Source organism: Mytilus edulis, chromosome 5, assembly GCF_963676685.1.
Source record: "Mytilus edulis chromosome 5, xbMytEdul2.2, whole genome shotgun sequence".
NCBI classification, from domain to species: Eukaryota; Metazoa; Mollusca; class Bivalvia; order Mytilida; family Mytilidae; genus Mytilus; species Mytilus edulis.
Window position 1 is genome coordinate 29,098,907 of NC_092348.1, and position 22,851 is coordinate 29,121,757.

At 32.1% G+C, this 22,851-nt stretch overlaps 1 protein-coding gene across 1 annotated transcript; it reads left to right on the forward strand.

Moving 5' to 3' along the window:
• The first annotated feature begins 3,629 nt into the window (after window positions 1–3,629).
• LOC139523371 (MOG interacting and ectopic P-granules protein 1-like) lies at window positions 3,630–20,566 on the forward strand. The gene is made up of 2 exons (XM_071317306.1): window positions 3,630–3,761; window positions 13,008–20,566. Exon 2 carries the CDS (start codon window positions 13,022–13,024, stop codon window positions 17,381–17,383), a length of 4,362 nt encoding a protein of 1,453 aa, XP_071173407.1. The 5' UTR covers window positions 3,630–3,761; window positions 13,008–13,021; the 3' UTR covers window positions 17,384–20,566.
• The last annotated feature ends 2,285 nt before the right edge of the window (window positions 20,567–22,851 follow it).

The following is a 22,851-nucleotide window of genomic DNA, read 5'->3' on the forward strand; positions in this document are numbered from 1 at the left end:
TGATGGTGTATGTACCGAGGATCTTCCTCCGTTTTATTTGGAGCACAACTGATACACAATTCTACAATTAATATTTTATGACTTAAATACTTCTAAAATAATTAAAGAGGGAGTCATTATAGATATGCATAAGGTTTGAACAGCTTATGTTAAGACTCCTTTAATTATATATTCTTTTATTGACAATATATACAATGTATGTGGTTTTTAGCTTGATTCTGACCAATGCTTATATTCCAAATATATATGTATATGCCTCTATTGTTGTTGTTACCAATTATGTAAATCAATTGTATCTGATTGTATGCCCTTTATGGGCCCTGTAATTTGGGAAATAAAAAAAAATATTCTATAGGCCTCAGTACAGCTGAGATGCTTTATGGAATGTTCCATCTGATGATCGGTTATTCAGATCATGCAAATCTATCTTGATCTGGTAGATATAGATTTGTTGCATTGGAAATAATACCAAATCTCCATATTTTATATTAATTAACTTTCAAGCATAGGCGGATCCAGGGGCCGTGAGGGGCGCCTCCCCTTTTCGTGGGAAAATTTGGTTGATTATATAGGGAATCACTGAAGCATGACTGGAGCCCCCCTTTTTAGGTCAGTCAGAGCCTAGATACTAAAATGATCTTCACGGATGGTCTACAGAACCATGACTAGAAACGACACTGAATTTGAAATATCTTAATAAAATAAACACAATCATATAAGGTTTTTGTACGCCCGCGGATTAAGATCAAACAGCCCGGCTGTGTTCATCCTTAATTGCTAGCTACTTGTGTTTAAATGTATACCATCAAAATAAGGAGATGTGGTAAGCTATTGGCTATATCCACTCATGCAAAACGTCTACAACGAGTCAGAGATAAAATATGGGTACACATTGCCGCGGCGCCGAAATAAAATGATTTTAAAGCCAAACATAAAAAGGTTTATAACTTAGAAACGTATTTTTTTTTTTAATTAATGCAAGATAATGCAAATCGTAAACATCTCCATTGTTTTGAAATTAAAACCAATAAGAATAAGGGACGACATCAAAAGTTCAATGTAGGATAAAAAAAAACTTAATTCACATAATGCTCCTCTGGCTGTGTTGAAGATGAAATCCATTTTTTAACTAACTGTGAAAATTTTAAATCAGATAGAGATGCTCTCTTTGACTTTGTTTGCCAAAGAATTCCAAATTTTTCTATACTTGATAATCAACATAAATTTATTTATTTATTAAACTGTGAAGACAATCAGGTCCTTAATGCTGTTGGTAAATTTATCATTTTAAAGTGAATATGAGTTAGTAATTGTATTGTAACTGTATGTAAAAAATTGTTTGTATCTATGTATCTATGCAAATCAATATTCTTTTTCCTTATTCATGTATGCTCTGTATGCCCCTTGTGGGCCCTTAATTGGAAGTAAAATGTGTTCTGTTCTTTTCTGTTCTGTTCATAGTTTTTTCACTGACCCCCACCCTAAACTGGACCCCTGTTGTGTTCACTTATCGCTACACTTCGGTGCGAAGCTACAGATAGAACGGCGAACCAGTTTAACCCCCCCCCCCCCCCCCCCCTCTTTCCTCTTAACTTAATCTGGGAAAAATTGATTTACCAATAGGGATATGTATATAAATCGATTTTAGATATACAAAACTCGCAGAATTTTACCACCCCCCCTCCCTCACCCCCAAACTATTTGATTTAAGTTTTTTTATCCTACATCGATCTTTTGATGTCGTCCCTAAGACAGCTGATCAACAACAAAAAACGAATTAGACAGTAATCCTTATAATTACTTATATGATTTATCACACAACAACAAAGTACGACAGAAAACACATACCAAGGACAATGTCAAGCTCTATTGAAGTCGACCCGTGACTTGACAAGTTCTGTACAATTATCATTCAAGAAAACATATACAAACCGCTGACATGGATGGGATATATGGCACAGACCGAGGCATAGACACATTAATACGATTTACCTAGTCTTTTGGGCATCCCCTTTTTATATAATTCCAAACATCTGAATTACAAATTAAAAGTACATGCATACATAATTGGAAATTCATTTAATAATAATAATAATAATAATAATAAAATTCTTTATTTAACGAAGGTAACATATTTAACAATTACATGTTAATCTTCCATGAGGCCTTCAAAAACTATTAATACAAATAGAAAACAGAAAGAAAAAAAATACATACAAAATAAAATACATACTACAGTTAAATATAGCAGCTTAAATATTGAATAAGTACATATGCATTCAGTAGAAGAAGAAATACTTTAGTTTCGTGCATCTTTATTCTGTTCAGTTAGAAAATAGTTTGAGCAGTTGGTCTTAAATGTATCTAAATTATCTATTTCTTTAATATTATTTGGTAAATTATTCCAGGTAATAAGACCAGAATATTTAAATGTTCTTTTAAAAAAAAATCAGAATTAGGTCTTGGTACATGAAGAAGTCCTGATGTTGTCGACCTCAGACAGTAATAACTTACGGTATATGTAAAGTTCTTGCATGCGTATATTATTATAGTGAGATATGTTTGTATTGAACTATTTAAAAAAAATCCAATGCTCGATCCAATGATCTATTCTAATACAAAAATTGAAATACCAAAATTATAACACGCTATCTAACAATTTTTAAGGTAAAAGACATGCAGCACCTTAATTCCGGCCTGGTATATTGTTACGCTTGGAACATTCAATCAATCAAACAAAACGTGTAAGCTTAGCGAGGTCAAAATGAACACACTGCATGCCTTAATTAATGTTTTCCTGTTCCTATATAAACAATGAACCATGAATTCCGGGTTTTGGAGAAATTTAGTATTTTACTATTTATTGAAACTTTTTTTCTAAACCATATTTTTTATAGAGTTTATAAAGCTCCTCAGTGGGGGTGTCCAAATAATCCCACAATCCGGCACAATCTTTAGACAATATTATCACATTAACATTAATTAGTATTTTAAACAAGATAATTACATAATCAAAAATACAGTCCTATATCTAGATTATTGAATAATCACATAATTATGAAATATTTTATCTGGTAATGAAATAATCACTCAATAAAACGGCGAAGTAATAACATAAACGGCACTCCACAAGGTCCACAAGGAGGCTCATATAATATATAGAAATAATATTTATCATGTCACATTAATTTATAACGTATCGAAAATATGTCAGGCTTCTGAGGTTACCGTAGTACCTCATGTCAAAGCTCTAAGTCAGCAATGCAGTAGTCATTTTCAAACTCAAAAGCGTGCTAAATGAAATTCAAAATAACGAAATTTGTCAGGCTACAAGAAACAGCTAATAGAGTTCACCTTTCAAAAGTAAAAATGACGCTATTAGATAAAACGAGAATACAATTTTATTCAGTCTAATTTTTTCGTTTCTCAAACAGTGAAAACCCTTGAGAATGAGGATACCTTCAAAAAAAGCAAAAACGTCAACTCTATTTGACGTCATTTGACCTAATTTGCGCATCACGTGACTTTATTTGACGTCATATAACGATGGATTTATAATGAATGACGTTTCATATATAAGATAGCTGATTGGTTTCAAGAATAAATTATATACTGCGCATGCTTACGTTGGCAGATCTCAATACATCACGTGACTTGGTTGTCGCCATATTGGAGCACAAGTCGATACCATTGTGAATGGTGGGAACATACCAGTGCTATACTTTTAAAATGCGTAAAAAATAAATTTTCAATAAAACATTGTAAGTAACAGGTGGTTAGTTTCAAGCGAACAACGAATTTAATGTTCAATATTTGTACATAAATATTTTGAACAGGGAAAACGAATTTCCGAACAACATTTCATTCATGGGTTGGCGCGGGTTCTGAACAGGAAGATGAACCATAACGGTGGGAACCTGTTAGGATCTTTATTTTTACTTGAAAGGCAATATTGACATATAATACCCAATCTCCTCTTTCTTAAGCACAGAATGTATAAGATATTATTGCATACAATTGTTTGGTTCCCTAGAGAACACATGTAAATGCCCCGATGATTACAAAGGGGGATCACTCCGAATTGATTATATTTTTCTTCAAATAATGAATTTCTCGAGCTGATTATGCATATTTGACCAAAAAGAAAACGGCAATTAAGAAGGAACTAATAAAGAAGAACTTATTTAAAAATGCCAAGAGCAGAGGGAGACCTAATTATAAAAGTTGATCAGCTGATTTAGTGCATCAAGAAATTGATTCATGATTGTCCTTACAGTAGATTAATACCAGTTTGGTCTTTCTGTTTTAACAAACATTTCTATACAAGTAAGAGAAGATTTGTGTGTGTACTTTGGAGTGAAAAATGTAAAAAAAGAAAATATAAACTTTAATTTCACCGTATCATATGTTCATTCAGTCAGCACTGGATGTACTGAAGTAGATTATGTTAAACTGAGTCTGTACACTCGTTTCAGTAGGTCTTTTCACCACTGCATACCACCAAACACCCCAACCAATATGTTTTCATTGTTATAAATGTGACCTAAATATAATATTTAAGTTTAGTTCATAAATCATATAAAGAGTAAGAGACCAAATATCTACGTCAAACAGAAAAAGGGAGTCTAAATGAACTCTGCAAACCACCACGGATCAGACTACACGAAATAGGGCGGACAAATCTGGTGACTAATGGATCGGTCTGGTAAAATTTTGTTGAATTCGGGTCCGAATGTCTGGTGTTTTTTTTCATGGATTTTTCTAACATTCTAGCAAAATTGCCAAACGATCTCAAATTCATTTTCATTTTTATTATTCATCACAGCGATGTTTATTTTGTTCAACCGATAGCTTTATGCCAAACATCGCCAACCAGTAATGTGTAAATCCGGGTAAAAACATATCTGACTGTCAAAAACAACAATGGATGCCATCATTGGCACAACCGGAAATGTAAATAAAACTGGATCAGATTCTGGGAACGGATAAGGATAATTCCGGCAACTTTCATAACAATATACCCTCTTGTTACATCATTTTGTTTTAATTTGTGCATTTTGGGGAGGAGTAGGGCACAACAAAGTCATATGTTTGTTGTTTTTTGTCGGATAATATACAATTAGATGTAAAAAAATTGGTCTGGTAAAATTTCATTAGGTCTGGTAAAGCTAGGATGTTTACCAGACCGAATGTCCTGTAAAAATTAAATTCATTCCTGTAGTCTGACGCATAATATTTTAGATAACGTCAAATGATTCTTATGCACAATGTGTTCCAGAAAAAAAGTAATGAATCTAGAGACGTATTTCTTTATATTGACTATTTTGATTATTGACTTTAACCTACAAATTGATGAAATTATATGGGATTTCATTTATTTATCGCTTAATTGTATGATTTCACTGTTTTTCTGATTAGTTGGTGTTGTTTTTCGGTGGTGAATAGACCCACCCTTTGTGCGTTGTGGAGCCAGTTCAGCCTTGGCCGTATCATCCATGTACCACTTTGGCCATGTAATATTATAATAGTAGTTTCAGTAATACTTGCATTCTTTATAAAAATAGATTATTTTGTAGCTATTTATTTACCCTTTATAACTTGGTATTTAATATGAAAGGAGTGACTGGTGAAAAAATGTCTATCCAATTCTTGAACCAATGCATGTATATATCATAGACTTAGTCTTCTGTGCACGATTTTATCATTTTTTAAGCAAAAATATATATTGTATAATCATCAATTATTTTTTTTCTCTCTTTCTGTTGTGAAGAGATAATATGGCTGCTAATTAATTGCCCTGTTTTGAAGCTGTAGTTTACCAATTGTCACCTTGTAGTAAACAATCAACAAATAAATGTGGATATTGAGCACTTGTATAACATGTACAAGCAGATAATAGTTTACTTTAATAACAGATTCATGCGTATTGCGATCACCAGATTTTTACGAGAAGGTTCACGCTAAGGTAACTTGCATACGAAAAATATTTTGATGAATTGTTTCCTGAAAACAAGCAATTAAAAAAAAAACGTCTACTAAATGTGGACACATTAAAGAATTTTCTTCAGAAAAAAGTACATGTACATAAGTTTTATAAATTATAATGAAAACTATCCATTTAGTTATGAAAAACACATTATGCATAATTTTTTTTTAATTTGAAATTTCATGATACTTAAAAAAATTTTTTATTACACTTTCTTGGTCATGATGTTTTGTAAAACAATAATGATACTACTTAAACTATGTTTAATATAAAAGTTGCACTTCATGTTCACATTTGAATTAAATGTAAAAATATGAATGCCAATGTGACTGTCAACTCTCTAAAAAGGACCAAATAACTGTCATTGAAGTTTAGTTAACATCTATAGGTCACTACTGCCGTCAACAATGAGCAAAACCATTACCCATAGTCGGCTATAAAAGGCCTTGAAATGTTGACTGTTTTCTTTCCCCAGTCTCTGAAAGTCTATCACATATAAAGATATATTTACTTAAATATACCTCTTATTTTATTATTCAAAACATTGATTAGAGAAAAAAATATAATGGACTAAAATCACTAAGGCTGAACTAGTGTATGGTTCAAACAACAAAGGGCTGAATGGGTTCTTGACTGAAACATCTTGAAAGTCTAAATGTTACCCCACTGAAATTCAGATCCATGTCAACACTTTGCCAACCTGAACCTTTCATACTTTAGGTATTGTTCATATGCTATTAAGTTGTTATTTTCTTTCAAACTAAATTTAAAAAAGAAATAGATATGTTGATTTGAAATTATGGTTTTATATTATACTAAAAAGCCATCATAAGTGAATAATAGGCCTAAAATTGATCAGATTGGGGTTGATAAAATTGTAAGGGTTCACCGGAACCCAGTGTCTCGCCTACTTTTTCTATTAATCGCAGGCTCAACAAAAACAAGGAAAAAAATAATAAAAGTATTCCTCTCAATGGTCCCGTTTTCAAATTGGTCTAGATCTACATTATGGTCCAAAGGGTCCAAAATTAAACTTAGTTTGATTTTAACAAAAATTGAACCCTTGGGGATCTTAGATATGCTGAATCTTAAAATGTACTTAGATTTTTAATTATAGACCCAGTTTTCAAGTTGGTCCAAATCGGGGTCCAAAATTAAACTTTGTTTGATTTCATCAAAAATTGAATAATTGGGGTTCTTTGATATGCCAAATCTAACTGTGTATGTAGATTCTTAATTTTTGGTCCTGTTTTCAAATTGGTCTACAATAAAGTCCAAAGGGTCCAAAATTAAACTAAGTTTGATTTTAACAAAAATTGAATTCTTGGGCTTCTTTGATATGCTGAATCTAAACATGTACTTAGATTTTTGATTATGGACCCATTTTTATACGACCGCACATTTATATGGTCGTACATTGCTATCACGTTGGCGTCGTCGTCGTCGTCCGAATACTTTTAGTTTTCGCACTCTAACTTTAGTAAAAGTGAATAGAAATCAATGAAATTTTAACACATGGTTTTTAACCACAAAAGGAAGGTTGGGATTGATTTTGGGAGTTTTGGTCCCAATATTTTAGGAATTAGGGGCCAAAAAGGGCCCAAATAAGCATTTTCTTGGTTTTCGCACTATAACTCTAAGTGAATAGAAATCTATGAAATTTTGACACAAGGTTTATGACCACAAAAGGACGGTTGGGATTGATTTTGGGAGTTTTGGTTCCAACAGTTTAGGAATTAAGGGCCAAAAAAGGGCCCAAATAAGCATTATTCTTGGTTTTCGCACAATAACTTTAGTATAAGTAAATAGAAATCAATGAAATTAAAACACAAGGTTTATGACCACAAAAGGAAGGTTGGGATTGATAGGGGCCAAAAAGGGGCCCAAATAAGCATTATTTTTGGTTTTTGCACCATAACTTAAGTATAAGTAAATAGAAATCTATGAAATTTAAACACAAGGTTTATGACCATAAAAGGAAGGTTTGGTTTGATTTTGGGAGTTTTGGTCCCAACAGTTTAGGAATAAGGGGCCCAAAGGGTCCAAAATTGAACTTTGTGTGATTTCATCAAAAATTGAATAATTGGGGTTCTTTGATATGCCGAATCTAACTATGTATGTATATTCTTAATTTTTGGTCCCGTTTTCAAATTGGTCTACATTAAGGTCCAAATGGTCCAAAATTAAACTTAGTTTGATTTTAACAAAAATTGAAACTTTGGGGTTCTTTGATATGCTGAATTTAAAAATGTACTTAGATTTTTAATTATTGGCCTAGTTTTCAAGTTGGTCCAAAATTAAACTTTGTTTGATTTCATCAAAAATTGAATAAATGGGTTCTTTGATATGCCAAATCTAACTGTGTATGTAGATTCTTAATTTTTGGTCCAGTTTTCAAATGGGTCTACATTAAGGTCCAAAGGGTCCAAAATTAAACTAAGTTTGATTTTAACAAAAATTAAATTCTTGGGCTTATTTGATATGCTTTATCATGTTTATCTAAACATGTACTTTGATTTATGATTATGGGCCCAGTTTTCAAGTTGGTCCAAATCAGGATTCCATATCAAGTATTGCACAATAGCAAGAAATATCTAATTGCACAATATTGTGCAATAGCAATTAATTTTCAATTGGAGTTATCATTCTTTGTATAGAATAGTAGTTGATAACATATGTTGGAAATTTGCCAGACATGACTATGATGTCATTTTCTATTTTTATTTTCCAATAACTTTATGTAAATAACTTCATTGGAAATTTGCCAATATAAAATGTTGCTGATGAAGCTTTTTTTCCTTATCTTATCTAAAATGTTTTTAGATAATGTATGTTGGACATTTGCCAGACATGACTATGATGTCATTTTCTATTTTTATTTGCCAATAACTTTATGTAAATAACATGAATAACTTCATTGGAAATTTGCCAATATTAAATGTTGCTGATGAAGTTTTTTTTATTGTTTTATACAATAAACAATGTATATTCACTTTTACTACCAACCAATCTTTACCATTCAGTATTAACAAGCACTTTATTTTACATTTTAATATTTTATGATGTATTTAAAAGAGTAGTTATTGTTGCAAACTCCATTAGAAATTTGAATTGATATCAGTTTTGGAAAAAGGGAAACGGGGAGGTGAAAAAAATAGGGGGGGGGGGTTAAATTTTTCTCATTTCAGATTTCATAAATAAAAAGAAAATTTCTTCAAACATTTTTTTTAGAGGATTAATATTCAACAGCATAGTGAATTGCTCAAAGGCAAAAAAAATGTTTTAAGTTCATTAGACCACATTCATTCTGTGTCAGAAACCTATGCTGTGTCGTAGTGTTTCCTACATGTGGTTTTGGCGTGTAATGGCGCCCTGCCGCGATTTCTCGACGCCCTGCCCTTTTTGGGGAAAAAAATTGGCGCCCTGCCCTAATTTTGTCGAAATTCCTGACGCCATGCCATTATCGTCGTAATTAACAACCGGTACTGAAAGACATATTTTATGAATACCGCTCGAGTTATTTCCCTTCAAAACAAAAGTTCACGAAGTCGCCATTTTGTAATCGATTTCGTAATCAGCTGATTAGCAAACTGCAATAGATTGAATAGTGAATACAGATACTAATCACGGGTCCTGATTGTATCCCCCAAGTCCCAGAAACATCGTTTTGCCTAGAAGATTAATGATAAAACATCGATGTGATGCTTAGATAATTTTTTTTTACAGCTGATAGATTTCTAATTTACATAATTTACATTGTTTGCATGGTTGAACAAGCCAATGAACGGCGATCATGAGACATTTGTCAAATTGAAAAGTAAAAATTCTTTGCAAACTATTTTCTAAATACAAATGCTTGACTGTACCTTAAATGAAATGAATAAAAATCCAAACTAAATTATTAAAAGCAGAATAATCCAGAAAATAAATGAATTCCTTGATCAAATGTTTTCTTTTGTTTAATACAAACATGTCACATGATCATTTTAGGCGGGAAAAATACTTGGGGAAAACACCTAAGTAACAGACAACTATGTCTGGCTATTTATAGACATTTAAAATAAACAGCTGATATGGTAGTGCCATGAAAGTAGTAAAACTTGTTGTATCTATATTAATTTAATTTGGAAAAGGGTGTAGAGGGGAAGGGGTTAATTTGTAAAGTTATTTTTTTTTGTAATTTAATAAATTTTGGTTACTAAAAATGACCCTGGATATCAGGGAATGTGTCAACCTGTTTTTAGGGAAAAAAAGGAGGATTTGTCAATGACAATTGATATGACCAAAGCAATATTTTTATATACATGTATATGACATAGTGCTTTCTTGTTTTTAAAGAACTGATTTTGTTTTTAATTGTGTTTATTGTTTTAAATATTTCATATATATATGTTTTAAACACTTTTTCTTGTTTAACAATTTGTTTTAATGATTGATTACAGATGTATATGTCCTTTTTATAGTATTAAACTAGTATGTTTTAAATGAATCCATTTTATAGAAATTGCCTGTTTATGTTAAGTAAGTGCCCTAAAATTGTTGTCCATCGCGCTTAATGTGCCCTCTGACCTAACAATTACCCTGCCCTTTTTAAAAGCTGCAGGAAACACTATGTCAACTATTTAATTTTAGATTTAAATAAGTTTGAAGAAGAAATCTTTAATTGATTTGTAAAATCTTGACATTTGTTTTGTGTAAAAAAAAACATGTAATGTCAAAAATTTGATCACAATCCAAATTCAGAGCTGTATCACGCTTGAATGTTTTGTCCATACTTGCCCCAACTGTTCAGGGTTAGACCTCTGCGGTCGTATAAAGCTACGCCCTGCGGAGCACCTGGTTTAAGTTGGTCCAAATCAGGATCCAAAATTATTATATTAAGTATTGTGTAATAGCAAGAAATTTTCAATTGCACAGTATTGCTCAATAGTAAGAAATTTTCAGTTGCACAGTATTGAGCAATAGCAGGTATTTTCAATAGCACAGTATTGTGCAATAGCAAGAAATATCTAATACTGAATAGCAAGAAATTTTCAATTGATTGGAGTTATCTTTCTTTGTCCAGAATAGTAGTTGAATCAATCTTTACCATTCAGTGATAACAAGCACCTTTTGTTACATTTTAATATTTTATGATGTATTTAAATGAGTAGTTATTGTTGCAAACTCCATTAGTAATTTGAATTTAGATCAGTTTTGGAATAAGGGAAAGGGGGATGTGAAAAAAAATTGGGGGGGGGGGGGGGGGGGGTTCTATTTTTCTCATTTCAGATTTCATAGACAAAAATAAAATTTCCTCCAACATTTTTTTGAGAGGATTAATATTCAACAGCATAGTGAATTGCTCAAAGGCAAAAAACAAATTTTAAGTTTATCAGACCACATTCATTCTGTGTCAGAAACCTATGCTGTGTCAACTATTTAATCACAATCCAAATTTAGAGCTGAATCCAGCTTGAATGTTGTGTCTATACTTGCCCCAATCGTTAAGGGTTCAACATTTGCGGTCGGATAAAGCTGCACCCTGCAGAGCATCTGGTTCATTTTTGTTATCTATCGTATAATTGGTTGTTTTTGTTGATGTTTCAAACCGGAAGTCTTATAATCTATAACTAAAAGTCAGCCTGATGAGGAAATCAATATCCGGACTCCTTTTTTGTCGTTTTTCTCCAAAAATAACTCAATCTGAATAATTGTAAGAATGGATGATAAATGCGACTATGCATGTTACCTATAGAACACAGAGGCATGATGATTAATTTATCTTGGAAGGAAGAGAAGCGTCACACAAAATGAGGTCTTCTCGTTTAATAATATAGATAACAAATATAAAGTCAATATCTTTGAGCATGACAAAAAAAAGTGTTGAAGACTCAATAGTTAAAATAAAAGGGTGAAAAACTGGGAAATAAATAGGTAATTTTGACAGTTTGATCTCGGACAACACCATTCTGTTGTTTCATTGAACTGATTCCTTCTATATTTGAGTATGAAAGATTTCTCATCATTCTCAGATAAATCAACCAGTTGTCACTTGATCGAAATTGTACAGCTTAACCATGTTAACACAGGAAATTTGATTTTGAAGGCGCTGTGGTCTGTCCAATACAACAGTGCTGAAATGTGATAGCACTGAATACTGCAGCTCTAAAACAGCCTAGGATTAATATAGGAAGTAAAAACAGTGTTTGTCAAGTTAATTCTTGTTATACTTTAAACTATTATTGAATGCTTGAATTAATAAAATGTTATTAAATGCTTGAATTAAGGTAGCACAATACAAAGATTGTATAACTCCAACTCCCAAGTTTTAAAATGCTGTAACTTTCTTAATAATGCTTGAAAACTTATAAAAGTGGAAGTTTTGGATAGCTAACAGATTACTTTTTCAAATTAATGCAGTGTTAGTATTATGCAACAATTATGTAACTAATTATAATGTTAACTGTGTCTAAAATATTTTTCATCAAATTTCCACTTTCAAATGAAATTAGCTTCTGCATATGTATACCTAGAGGGTTGATTTTATTATATGTTGTTCCTATGGTCATTATCTACAAAAGGGTGTCTCCGATTTCAGATAGAATGTATAGAACAAATTTTACACCTAATTAAACAATATCTTCTTTTATGTGGTTAGGATGTTTACACTAATTAGAGATTTATGAGAGAATGGAATACCATAGAGACAATCTGAGACACCCTTTTGAAACCCATGATGTGTTGATTAAGATTTCATTAAAATTTTCTGTATAGTTAAAGAGATGATAGAGCTAAATTCATTCAAGTGAACTTACCCAGATTTTGCCAATAATTACATAATAATTGATTACATAATGATTGCATAATAAAAATATTGCATTCATTTAAAAGATTAATCTTTTATCTATCTATATATACCTCTTTTATTATTTTCTATGCATTCATAAGAAAGTTACAGCATTTCAAAGGTTAGTGATTGGAAGTAAAAAAATCTTTGTATTGTGCTACCTTAATTCATACCCATTATTATCTTTTATAGGATGTAAGACCAAGATGGAGGTATCTGAAACTCTGAATGGCAACACAACAGGGGACACCATCATGAAAGATCCTTCAGCTTTAGAGAAAGACAACTTAAATCAAAATGGCTACACAGATGATAAACTTGCAGAAAAAGTCAATGGAAATTCTGACCTGCATAATAAGAACACCTCAAATGACATCAATGCTATGGAGACATCAGAAAATGAAACAAATGAACATGACAATGGGCATGATGGGGATGAAGATCTAAACAAAGAAACAGTAGACACTCAACAGAATGAATTGGAAGTAGAAGACAAACTTAAAGTGGAGGAAGAACTGGACAATTCAACTGCTACATCAAATATTTCTGATATTAGTCCATACGAAGACAGTGAACAATCAATGGACGTTGATACAAAAGAAGAACATGAAAATAAAGGGGAAAGCAATCATGATGATGATGTTAAGGAGAAAGATGATATCCCTACATCTTCTGGTAAAGAAGTTGAAACGAATCCAGTTGATGAAATAAAGGAGAAAGATGATATGTCTACATGTTCTGGTCAAGAAGTTGAAACAAAAAATGGTGAATTTGAAGATGGGTCTGAAAAGGCAAATTTGGATGAAAAGGAAATTAAAAACGCTGAAGAAATAAACAAAGACCAAACAAACTTGCAAGATTCTGAATATCGAGTATCAACGGGTGATGAAAAAATGAATGACATGAAAGAAGACCATGAAGATTGTGAGAAAGTAGAAACAGTGCAAGAAAGCACAACTCTAGATAAAGATTCGTCTGAAAATGGAGGTCAAGATGAGGATGCAAACAACTTACAAACGAAAAAGATAGAAAATGTGTCTGATGAGCTTAAAATGAATGGAGGGGAGAAATCTGGTCGAGAAAATGAAAGTCAGTCTAAATCTATTGAAAAGGTCACTGATATAGATGGATCTGAAATTCTTATAACGATTAATGAAGAAATTGAGGACAGCGAAAGTGAAAATGAAATAAGTGCAAACACAAGCGATAGTAAAAGTAAAGATAAAACTAATGATACAGCAGAAAAAGAGGAAACAAAACAATTAAAGGATGATTCTAATAAAGACAAAAAAGATTCTAGAGAAATAGTTGTTATCAATGAGAGTCCTGACAAAAATGAAAACGTGGTAGCTAAAGTTTCAAAACCTGTGATTTTGCCACAACCGGCACCCATGTTTAAAAGTAAACAAATTTTACAGCCTCCAATAGCTACTGGAGCATCACAAGTTCGATTTCCTGTTTTACCAGGATCGTCTATTCAGTATTTTGTGCCATCGAGTATTCAGTCAATGCCAAACACACAACAGAAGTACATAAATGTTGGTGGACAGCAGATTTTAATAACTATACCGACATCTAGTATGGGTACAGTTCTAAATTCGTCAATAATTGGAAATGCTGGATCATCAGTTTTAGGAATACAATCTAAACCAAGTCCTCCTATGACTATGGGATTTCCACTTCCTAATCATAACAAAAATCCTTTGGATAAAACCATTGATGTTGATATTCCACAAGCTAGTTGGGAACAATTAGAACTTATAAAATACGAAGTGCTCAGTAGAAAACCAGACAATGCATTTTGGGGTGGTTTAGCGAATGTTAGCAAAAAGGCAGATTTAAGTTCAGCATCTAAACTGCTCTTTGATTTAGGAAGTGACCTCGTTAAAGAATTAGCATATGAGCAAATCGTTCAGGTTCAAAGGAAAAAAGATGAGGCAGATTTGTTGAATGCTAGTGAGAAGGAGAGTCTTCAAAGAATGAAGAAAGTAGTTGAGGAGTTGAAAAATAAACTTGAATACCTACATGATATACCAAAGCTAAAATGTAAATGTGGATTTACCACTGAATCTAAGAACGTTATGTATTTGCATAAACAGTATCCACATGTGTCATATAATACACCTGACAAATCAGCTCTACTTACCTGTCCTCATTGCAACCAAAGTTTCCAAGGAAAAATTGCAGAAGACATGTTCAAAGCTCATATTGAGAAGGAACATAACATTGTTGGGAGATCTAACCACAAATCCAACCTCTGGCCTTGTAATTTATGTACGTTTGAAGGCGCAAATAGAAACACAATAATGAAACATAAGCTCAAGTGTGAGAAAAACTTTAAGGAGCATATAAATCAAGCACCTCATCATGTGGACATTAATCTTAGCTTGAAAAATATTTTTTACAAATTTCAAGTACATAATAAAAAACTTCAGTTACAACAGCAAGCTCAACAGGCAAGAAAAATTGCTCAAATAGATAGACCAGACACTAGAGGAATACCAATTGCAAAACACCAACCAGCCATAATTAAGCCTAAAACAAACCAAGCTCAGGCAAAACCGCCACCTGTAGTTAATCCAAATCGTCCTATTATGACATCTCATTTTCAAGGACCTACTCCTGCATCAACTGCATATGCAATGCAAAGTGCTGGTACAAGATTTGTTACTGCCCCAGTACAGAAACAGCCTCAACCGTTGAAACCAGCATCTGCAAATAAACCCACTGTCAACCAGTTACTGCGAACACAACAAAATGTAAATGCAAATACAAGACCTGGATTTGAGGTATGCGAGATATGTGGGGGTTACGTTAAAGACAGAATGTCGCTGAGGATACATTTCTTTTACGCACACAAGATAGAAATGCCAGCTCATGTTTTCAGTAAACCATTAGCTCCTCTTTTTTGTAATATTTGTAATGAACGTTTTTGGACATCTCAGGGTTTCACAAAACATAAAACCAGTGCTAAGCATCTTAACACTGTGAAACAAAATGCATCTGCTACCAACCAATGCTGGATTTGTCATCAGAAGCCAGAAAATTTATATTCTCATCTGCATAAATTCCATCGCTTGACAACAGGAGAATGTATGGCATTGAAGCGCTGTATGTTTTGTGGTACATTGTCACAATCTCGTAAAGAATTAGAACTTCATATGGCAGCAACGCATGGTGTTTTGATAAAAGGAGAAGAGAATAAAGGGAATACCAGTACCCCTGTCAGTTCTGTAATCAAGCCTCAACCACAGTCTAGTGCAGCTACAAAGAATTTATCCACTGTAGTAACTGGAGGATCATCTGGGATGGTCAGAAATAACTTTTGTGTCTTCTGTTCTAGCCAGTTTCAAGACAATACCAAACTGACTTTACATTGTCTAAGTGTACATGCTACCTGTAAGAAATGTGGAATGGTTGTCAATAAAATGGCCGATCTTGCCAGGCATGTTTGTAAAATGTCGAGCAAGACCTGTAATATTTGTGGTCTTAAGAACTTGAAACCAGCTGGTCTGCTCAAGCATCTTGAAAGTCATACCAAACCATGCAGTGTAGCTCTGAAAAGATTGAGTCCATCTCAGATTAATATAGCTACTGGTGGAAAGTTTATGAGACTTGATCCAAGACTGAGAACTAGAAATGCTAGGACAACAGCAAATATAATCGAAGGAGAAATTAAAATGGAGCAAACAAAGGGTTTGACGGTAGCCATGAATTTTGATAAGCCCAGAAAAGGCAAAGTAATAATTGATTTGTCAGGGAAAACAGATGTCAGAAAGGAAGAAGTTGTTATAGAGAGCGACAATGATTCTGATGTCATCATTCAGGAGGAAGAAAGAACTGAAATTGTCCTAGATAGTGATGATGATGATGTCAAGTCTGAGAATAACCGAAGTGAAAGTAAAAGCCAGAAAAATAATTCTGAGAATAAAGATGAAAGTGAAGAAAGAAATATCAAAAAAGAATGTGAAACTACAAATGATGAAAACCATACTAAAGACAGAGAAAATGACAACACTGAAATTGAAGGCAAAGGTCGTGAAGAAAATGATGACAAATCTATTGTGAAAGAGGACACGGATTTAGACAAACCTTCTGTAAAGGATGAAAGCGATAAAGACAACCTTAATGTCAAAGAGGAAATTGATATAGACAAACCTTTTGTAAAAGAGGAAAACGTTGAAGACAAACCTAGTGAAAAAGAGGAAAATGATGTAGATCAACCAAAAGAATTAGATGAAAATTATGAAAAATGCGAAAACATGGAAGAAAATGAAACAGACCTGACAACAGACAATAAAATAGATGATGATTCCGTTGAAATAAATAAAGGACAATTAACAGAAAAAGAGGAACATAGTAATACTTTAATTGAAGATACTAATTCTTCAAAAAATGCATTAGAAAATGAAGACTGTGACTCAATGCAATCTGAAATTTCAACTGGTGAAGCTAAAAATCTTGCAGGTAGCTCGAGAAAGAGATCTCATTCTGAATGTGAGAGTAGTGATGACCCTGAGGAGGACACAAAGAAAAGAAAAACAGATGAAGATTCAGATAATAGTTGATGTACTTTGTGTCATAATATTTAAAACAGTAGTCAGTTTGTATTTAAATGTGTATCCATTTTTTTTTGAAGATTATCATTTAGTGTCAGACCTGTTTGGGTTTTATTTTTTGTTATTATTTTTTACAGAATTCTAGAAGAAAGTATTTAATTATGATAAATATATATAAAGTTAATCATTTAGATTTGCTTTTGGGGTTTCTTTTTTTCCCAGAAGCGTCTTAAAATTCCATAATAACTGATTCCAGGAGTACACCTTTGAAAAACTATTTTGAAACCATTTAATATCAGATTTTATTTATTTTCAAGTTATTTTTGAAAACTTCTTCAAACATTTCACTCATTTTTGATAACTCTACATGCCTTATGTAGGCTTAAAATAATTTCATCAAGTATTAGATGAACAAACTTTGATAATGTGTGCAGTAAATTTTCATCATGAAGTGATTTTACTTATAAAAATGCAAAATTTGTCAAATCATGATTTGAGCAAAAAGAATTGTTCTTGCAGTCCTGAAAGATTTTTTTTGCATTAAACAGATAGTTACATGTTTATTTTAAGCAAACTATTTACACTTTGATTTAGAAATTTTTAACAACAGCTATTTATAGAAATTTTTATCATAGTTAAATTGTTCATAAAAAATTCTCATTACTTCTGATTGACTGAAAACTTGGTAACCAGGCACTGTTTGTCACAATTGTCAATTATCAGATTTCATTTTTTCTGATAAAGTAAACTGGTATATTGTGTTATTTTATTTTAAATCTAGTGCATTAGTAATAACAGCAGTCCTTTGCTGTTAAAAAAACTGACTGAAATAAAAGGCATGTACCCTTTTGATTTCCATATTTGTAGTCTTGGCTTTTCATTTTTTGGGGATACATGAAGTTATTAAGATAGCTATAAATTCTGGAATTATTACAAGTTTTTTTTATTGCAAATAATGTGACAGATTGAAATCATTAAGAAGTAGCTTTGTTATATCTGATATATTTATCTGAAATCGCAATAATTTCTGAATTTACAGTATTGTTTACTTAGAATGGAATAATAAAAGTTGTGTTATACTGCTGTAATTTTATTCAAACAACTTACAGTTTTTCATGTACATGTAATTGAATATTTGATTAAAAAATTTAATTTTAAACTGAACAGATTAAGTTATTGGTTATATGCATTTAGAATTAGAAATCTATCTTTTGATTTACAATGAAATCCACAAAAAATAGCTTAGTGCAAATAATGAGTGTAATTCACTGTTCAAAAAGACTATAGAAAAGTTAATAGGAAAATTTTACTTTTGAAAGAAGAATTTAGAATTAGACAAGTTACCTCCCTGGAATAATGGGAAGTCACAATGAAAACTACATTGTTCATAGATTATTTTGATAATGTTTTTTCTTTTAAAAAAATGTTGTTGTTAATACTTGTGCTTAAATATCCTGCTGCATTTCCATGTGATCATTATTAATCAAATATGTATGATGCTTTTAATCATTAGGCCTTTTTTATATGAGAGGGGGAGTACTTTATTTTCATAGACATGTAGGTGAAGTTTTTTTTTTTGATTGAGAAAGAATGAAATAGATATTTTTTTTTGGTTTTTTTTTTTCGTTATCAATTTACTTTTCCCTATCACAAAAGTTAATAAAGTTTCGAGTGGTATTTTTTTGGTATTAGGTACAACAATAAAGAATTAGAATTGCACTGAAGGTGTTCTCATACATATCTAGTTAAAAGATATAAGGAGAATTCGTTGAGATGAATAATTCCTTTTTTAAGTTTTCGAAGGTTAGTAAATAATTTTTCACATTAGGAGCAATTTGCCTGTGTAATCAATCTATGAATCTCAAATGTTACATTGTTATCTCATACATGTTTTAAAACATTTGTTATGATGTTGTGGCATGCTAAAGATTGATGTATTTTGTCAGGATTTGAGTAATTGTGGTACATATTAGAAGAGGAAACGTCTATTAAATGAGTTTTTATGATTGCATGTTGTCTAGGGCAATGTCAAGAAAAAAAAATATTACGTTAGAAAAGATGAATTATGTTAATTTCATATTGCCTGAATGAAATGTTTTCTTAGCAACAAAAAGGGATGAACTGTATTTCAAGAATTTTTTGAAGTAGAAATTTATAAAACATAATTTTTACAAATAACTTAAACTACTGATAAATATATATATGATTTTTCTTGCCACAGACAGGTGGACAAATAGCCCTTGCAACACTTTTGTTTTGTTATGTTAATTGAGACATTTTGTGTTAAGATTCGTAATTGTATTTGCACTTTTTTTTTACATCATTATGCCCACGAGGATGACAATGTATACATGTGGCCACCATCTGTGCCACTTGCTTTTAAACAAAATTTCAAATACTTACACAGTAACCTGTGTAACCTTAAATTCACTGTTTGTGGCAATTTGGGGGACATAACTTTTTAAACCTGGATAGACATCCAGACAGACCTCTTTAGAATATTTTATAATCAATGGATGTCGTGAAAAAAATAATGCTTTCTAACTAAGCACAATCTAATGAAAAGAAATCTATAGTTCCAATTCTGTTTTAAACTTTTTTCTTTCTTACTATCTTTTTTCTTTCTTTTGATTTGTCACATTTTCAAGAAAGGACCATGTTTAATGTGTATAATGTTATAAATGTAAATATGATGGACATTTAGAATTATTTCTTTATAAAATGTATCACGATATTTATTCCATTTTTTCTTATTTACTTTAATATGAAGGCACCAAAAATATTTTTAGTATATTTTTACACCTTTAATAAGACAATGTTCACATTAAATGATGTCATTATGGTTTGGAAAACTCGACTAGGTTTAAAAAACTTTATCAAATTTTGTGGACATGAAAACTTTTCAAATAATGATGAAGTTATGAAAACAGTAAGTTATAGAATTATTAACAATGTGATTGTTACATGAATAGTAATTATGGTATGAAAAGAATTCATATAATATAAATTGATTTGTGTATGTCATGTATGTGTGCAGTTTTCATATTAATGCTTACTCCCTAGTACATTTATACAATGTCTTTGTTGTTGTTAAGAGGTGTGGTGTAAATGTGATAGATAGTGCTCATGTTTGTGTACATATATAAACTCCTCATTGTAATAAAATAATGGGAGAATAAAATATATATATTATTGAAGTATTTAGTTATTTGTAACTTCTAGAAAGCAAGACATAGGAATACTTATCTAACAGTGGCATTTCTTTTTAGTTTCCTACCGACTAGATTTTAACTCTGTCAGTTATTCTGTGTTTAGATATAAAAAAATGTGGTATGAGTACCAATGAGATAACACTCCATCCAAGTCACAATTTTTAAAAGTAAACCATTATAAGTCAAAGGTACCGTATGGTGTTCAACTTGGAGCCTTGGCTCACACTGACAGCAAGCTGTATGTTTTAAGTTTCGCCTGCAATGAAAGTTGCATAATGCTAGACATCATGATACCTATTCAGTGGTGGCATAAACAATTTGTATAAAGCTTTATATTTTAAAAGGAAGACCTGGAAGTTTTATACCCAAATGCAGATGCCTTATTTAACAAAGTTTCCATTGTTGTAGACCTAATTTTCAGCAGGTGCTTGTAAACATTTTTATTTCCTGTCATAGCGGAGCCTGTGACAGCTCAACATAGGGATAGTTAGTTATCTGGCAACTGCGACAGTGGCATTAACAAACTTCTCGAAAGCTTTAAAGCTTTATATTCTAGCAGATGCCGTATGTTTCTGTCTGTCATACGTCCATTGTCCTTGACCTCTTTTTCAAGATTCATGCTAGTCAGACAGTTTTCACTTGACGTCAACCTCATTTTATTGTCGAGCCTGCGACTTTAGTTGCAGAAAGCTCGACATAGGGATAGTGATCCGGCTACGGCGGCAGCAGCGGTGTTAGCTCACTTCTGAAAAGCTTTATATTTTAGAAGGTAGAAGACCTGGATGCTTCATACTTTATATATGGAGGCCTCATGTTACGAAATTTCCGTCAGTCACATGTTCAATGTCCTTGACCTCATTTTCATGGTTCAGTGACTACTTGAAAAAAAAGTTAAAATTTTTTGTAATGTTAAGTTCTCTCTTATTATAAGTAGTAGGATAACTATATTTGGTATGTGTGTACCTTGCAAGGTCCTCATGCCCGTCATTTCACCTGTCCTCGACCTCATTTCATGGATCAGTGAACAAGGTTAAGTTTTGGTGGTCAAGTCCATATCTCAGATACTATAAGCAATAGGTCTAGTATATTTGGTGTATGGAAGGACTAAGGTGTACATGTCCAACTGGCATGTGTCATCTGACCTTGACCTCATTTTCATGGTTCAGTGGATATAGTTAAGTTTTTCTGTTTTGGTCTGTTTTGCTTATACTGTATGCAATTGGTCTATTATATTTGGTGTATGGAATGATAGTAAGGTAGAAGACCTGGATGCTTCATACTTTATATATAGATGCCTCATGTTGCGAAGTTCCGTTAGTCACATGTCCAATGTCCATTTTCATGGTTCAGTGACTACTTGAAAAAAAGTTTAGATTTTTTTGTAATGTGTTAAATTCTCTTTTATTATAAGTAATAGAATGACTATATTTGGTATGTGCATATCCTTACACCGCTCGTTCGACAGTTTTAATGTGACCTCAACCTCATTTCATGGATCAGTGAAAAAGGTTAAGTTTTGGTGGTCAAGTCCATATCTCAGATACTGTAAGAAATAGGTCTAGTATATTCAGTGTATGAAAGGACGGTAAGGTGAACATGTCTAACTGGCAGGTGTCATCTGACCTTGACCTCATTTTCATGGTTCAGTGGATATAGTTAAGTTTTTGTGTTTTGGTCTTTTTCTTATAATGTATGCAATACATCAACTTAATTTGGTGTATGGAATGTTTGCAAGGTGAACATGTCTAGCTGGCAGGTATCATCTGACCTTGACCTCATGGTTTAGTGATCAATTAAAGTTTTTGAGTTATGGTCTTTTTTCTTGTACTATATGCAAAAGGTCAACTATACTTGATATTGAAATATTTAATGACTTATATGTCAGTTGCGCAGTTGACCTCATTTTCACTATTCATTGCTCAGTGTTGTTTTTGTGTTTCGGTCTGTTTTTCTTAAACTATAAGCAATAGGTTAACTATATTTGTTGTATTAGAGAAGCTGTACATGTCTGCCTGGCATGGTTCATCTGACCTTGACCTCATTTTCATGGTTCATTGGTCAATGTTTAGTTTTCTTGGTTAATATTAAGTGTATGTGACAGTTGTTATAAAGCTTTATATTTAGGACTATCAACATAATATCAATGATTAGTAAAGCTAGATATATCAGTGTGTGCACTCTTGTTGGTCTATGATCAGTTTTGTGATGATGTCTGGATCTTTAAAGAAAGGTAAATGAATAAAAAGAGCAAGAAGATACTAAATA

Excerpts from the sequence above, each read along its gene's own strand:
- LOC139523371 (XM_071317306.1), top strand. The coding sequence starts at position 13,022 with ATGGAGGTATCTGAAACTCTGAATGGCAACACAACAGGGGACACCATC.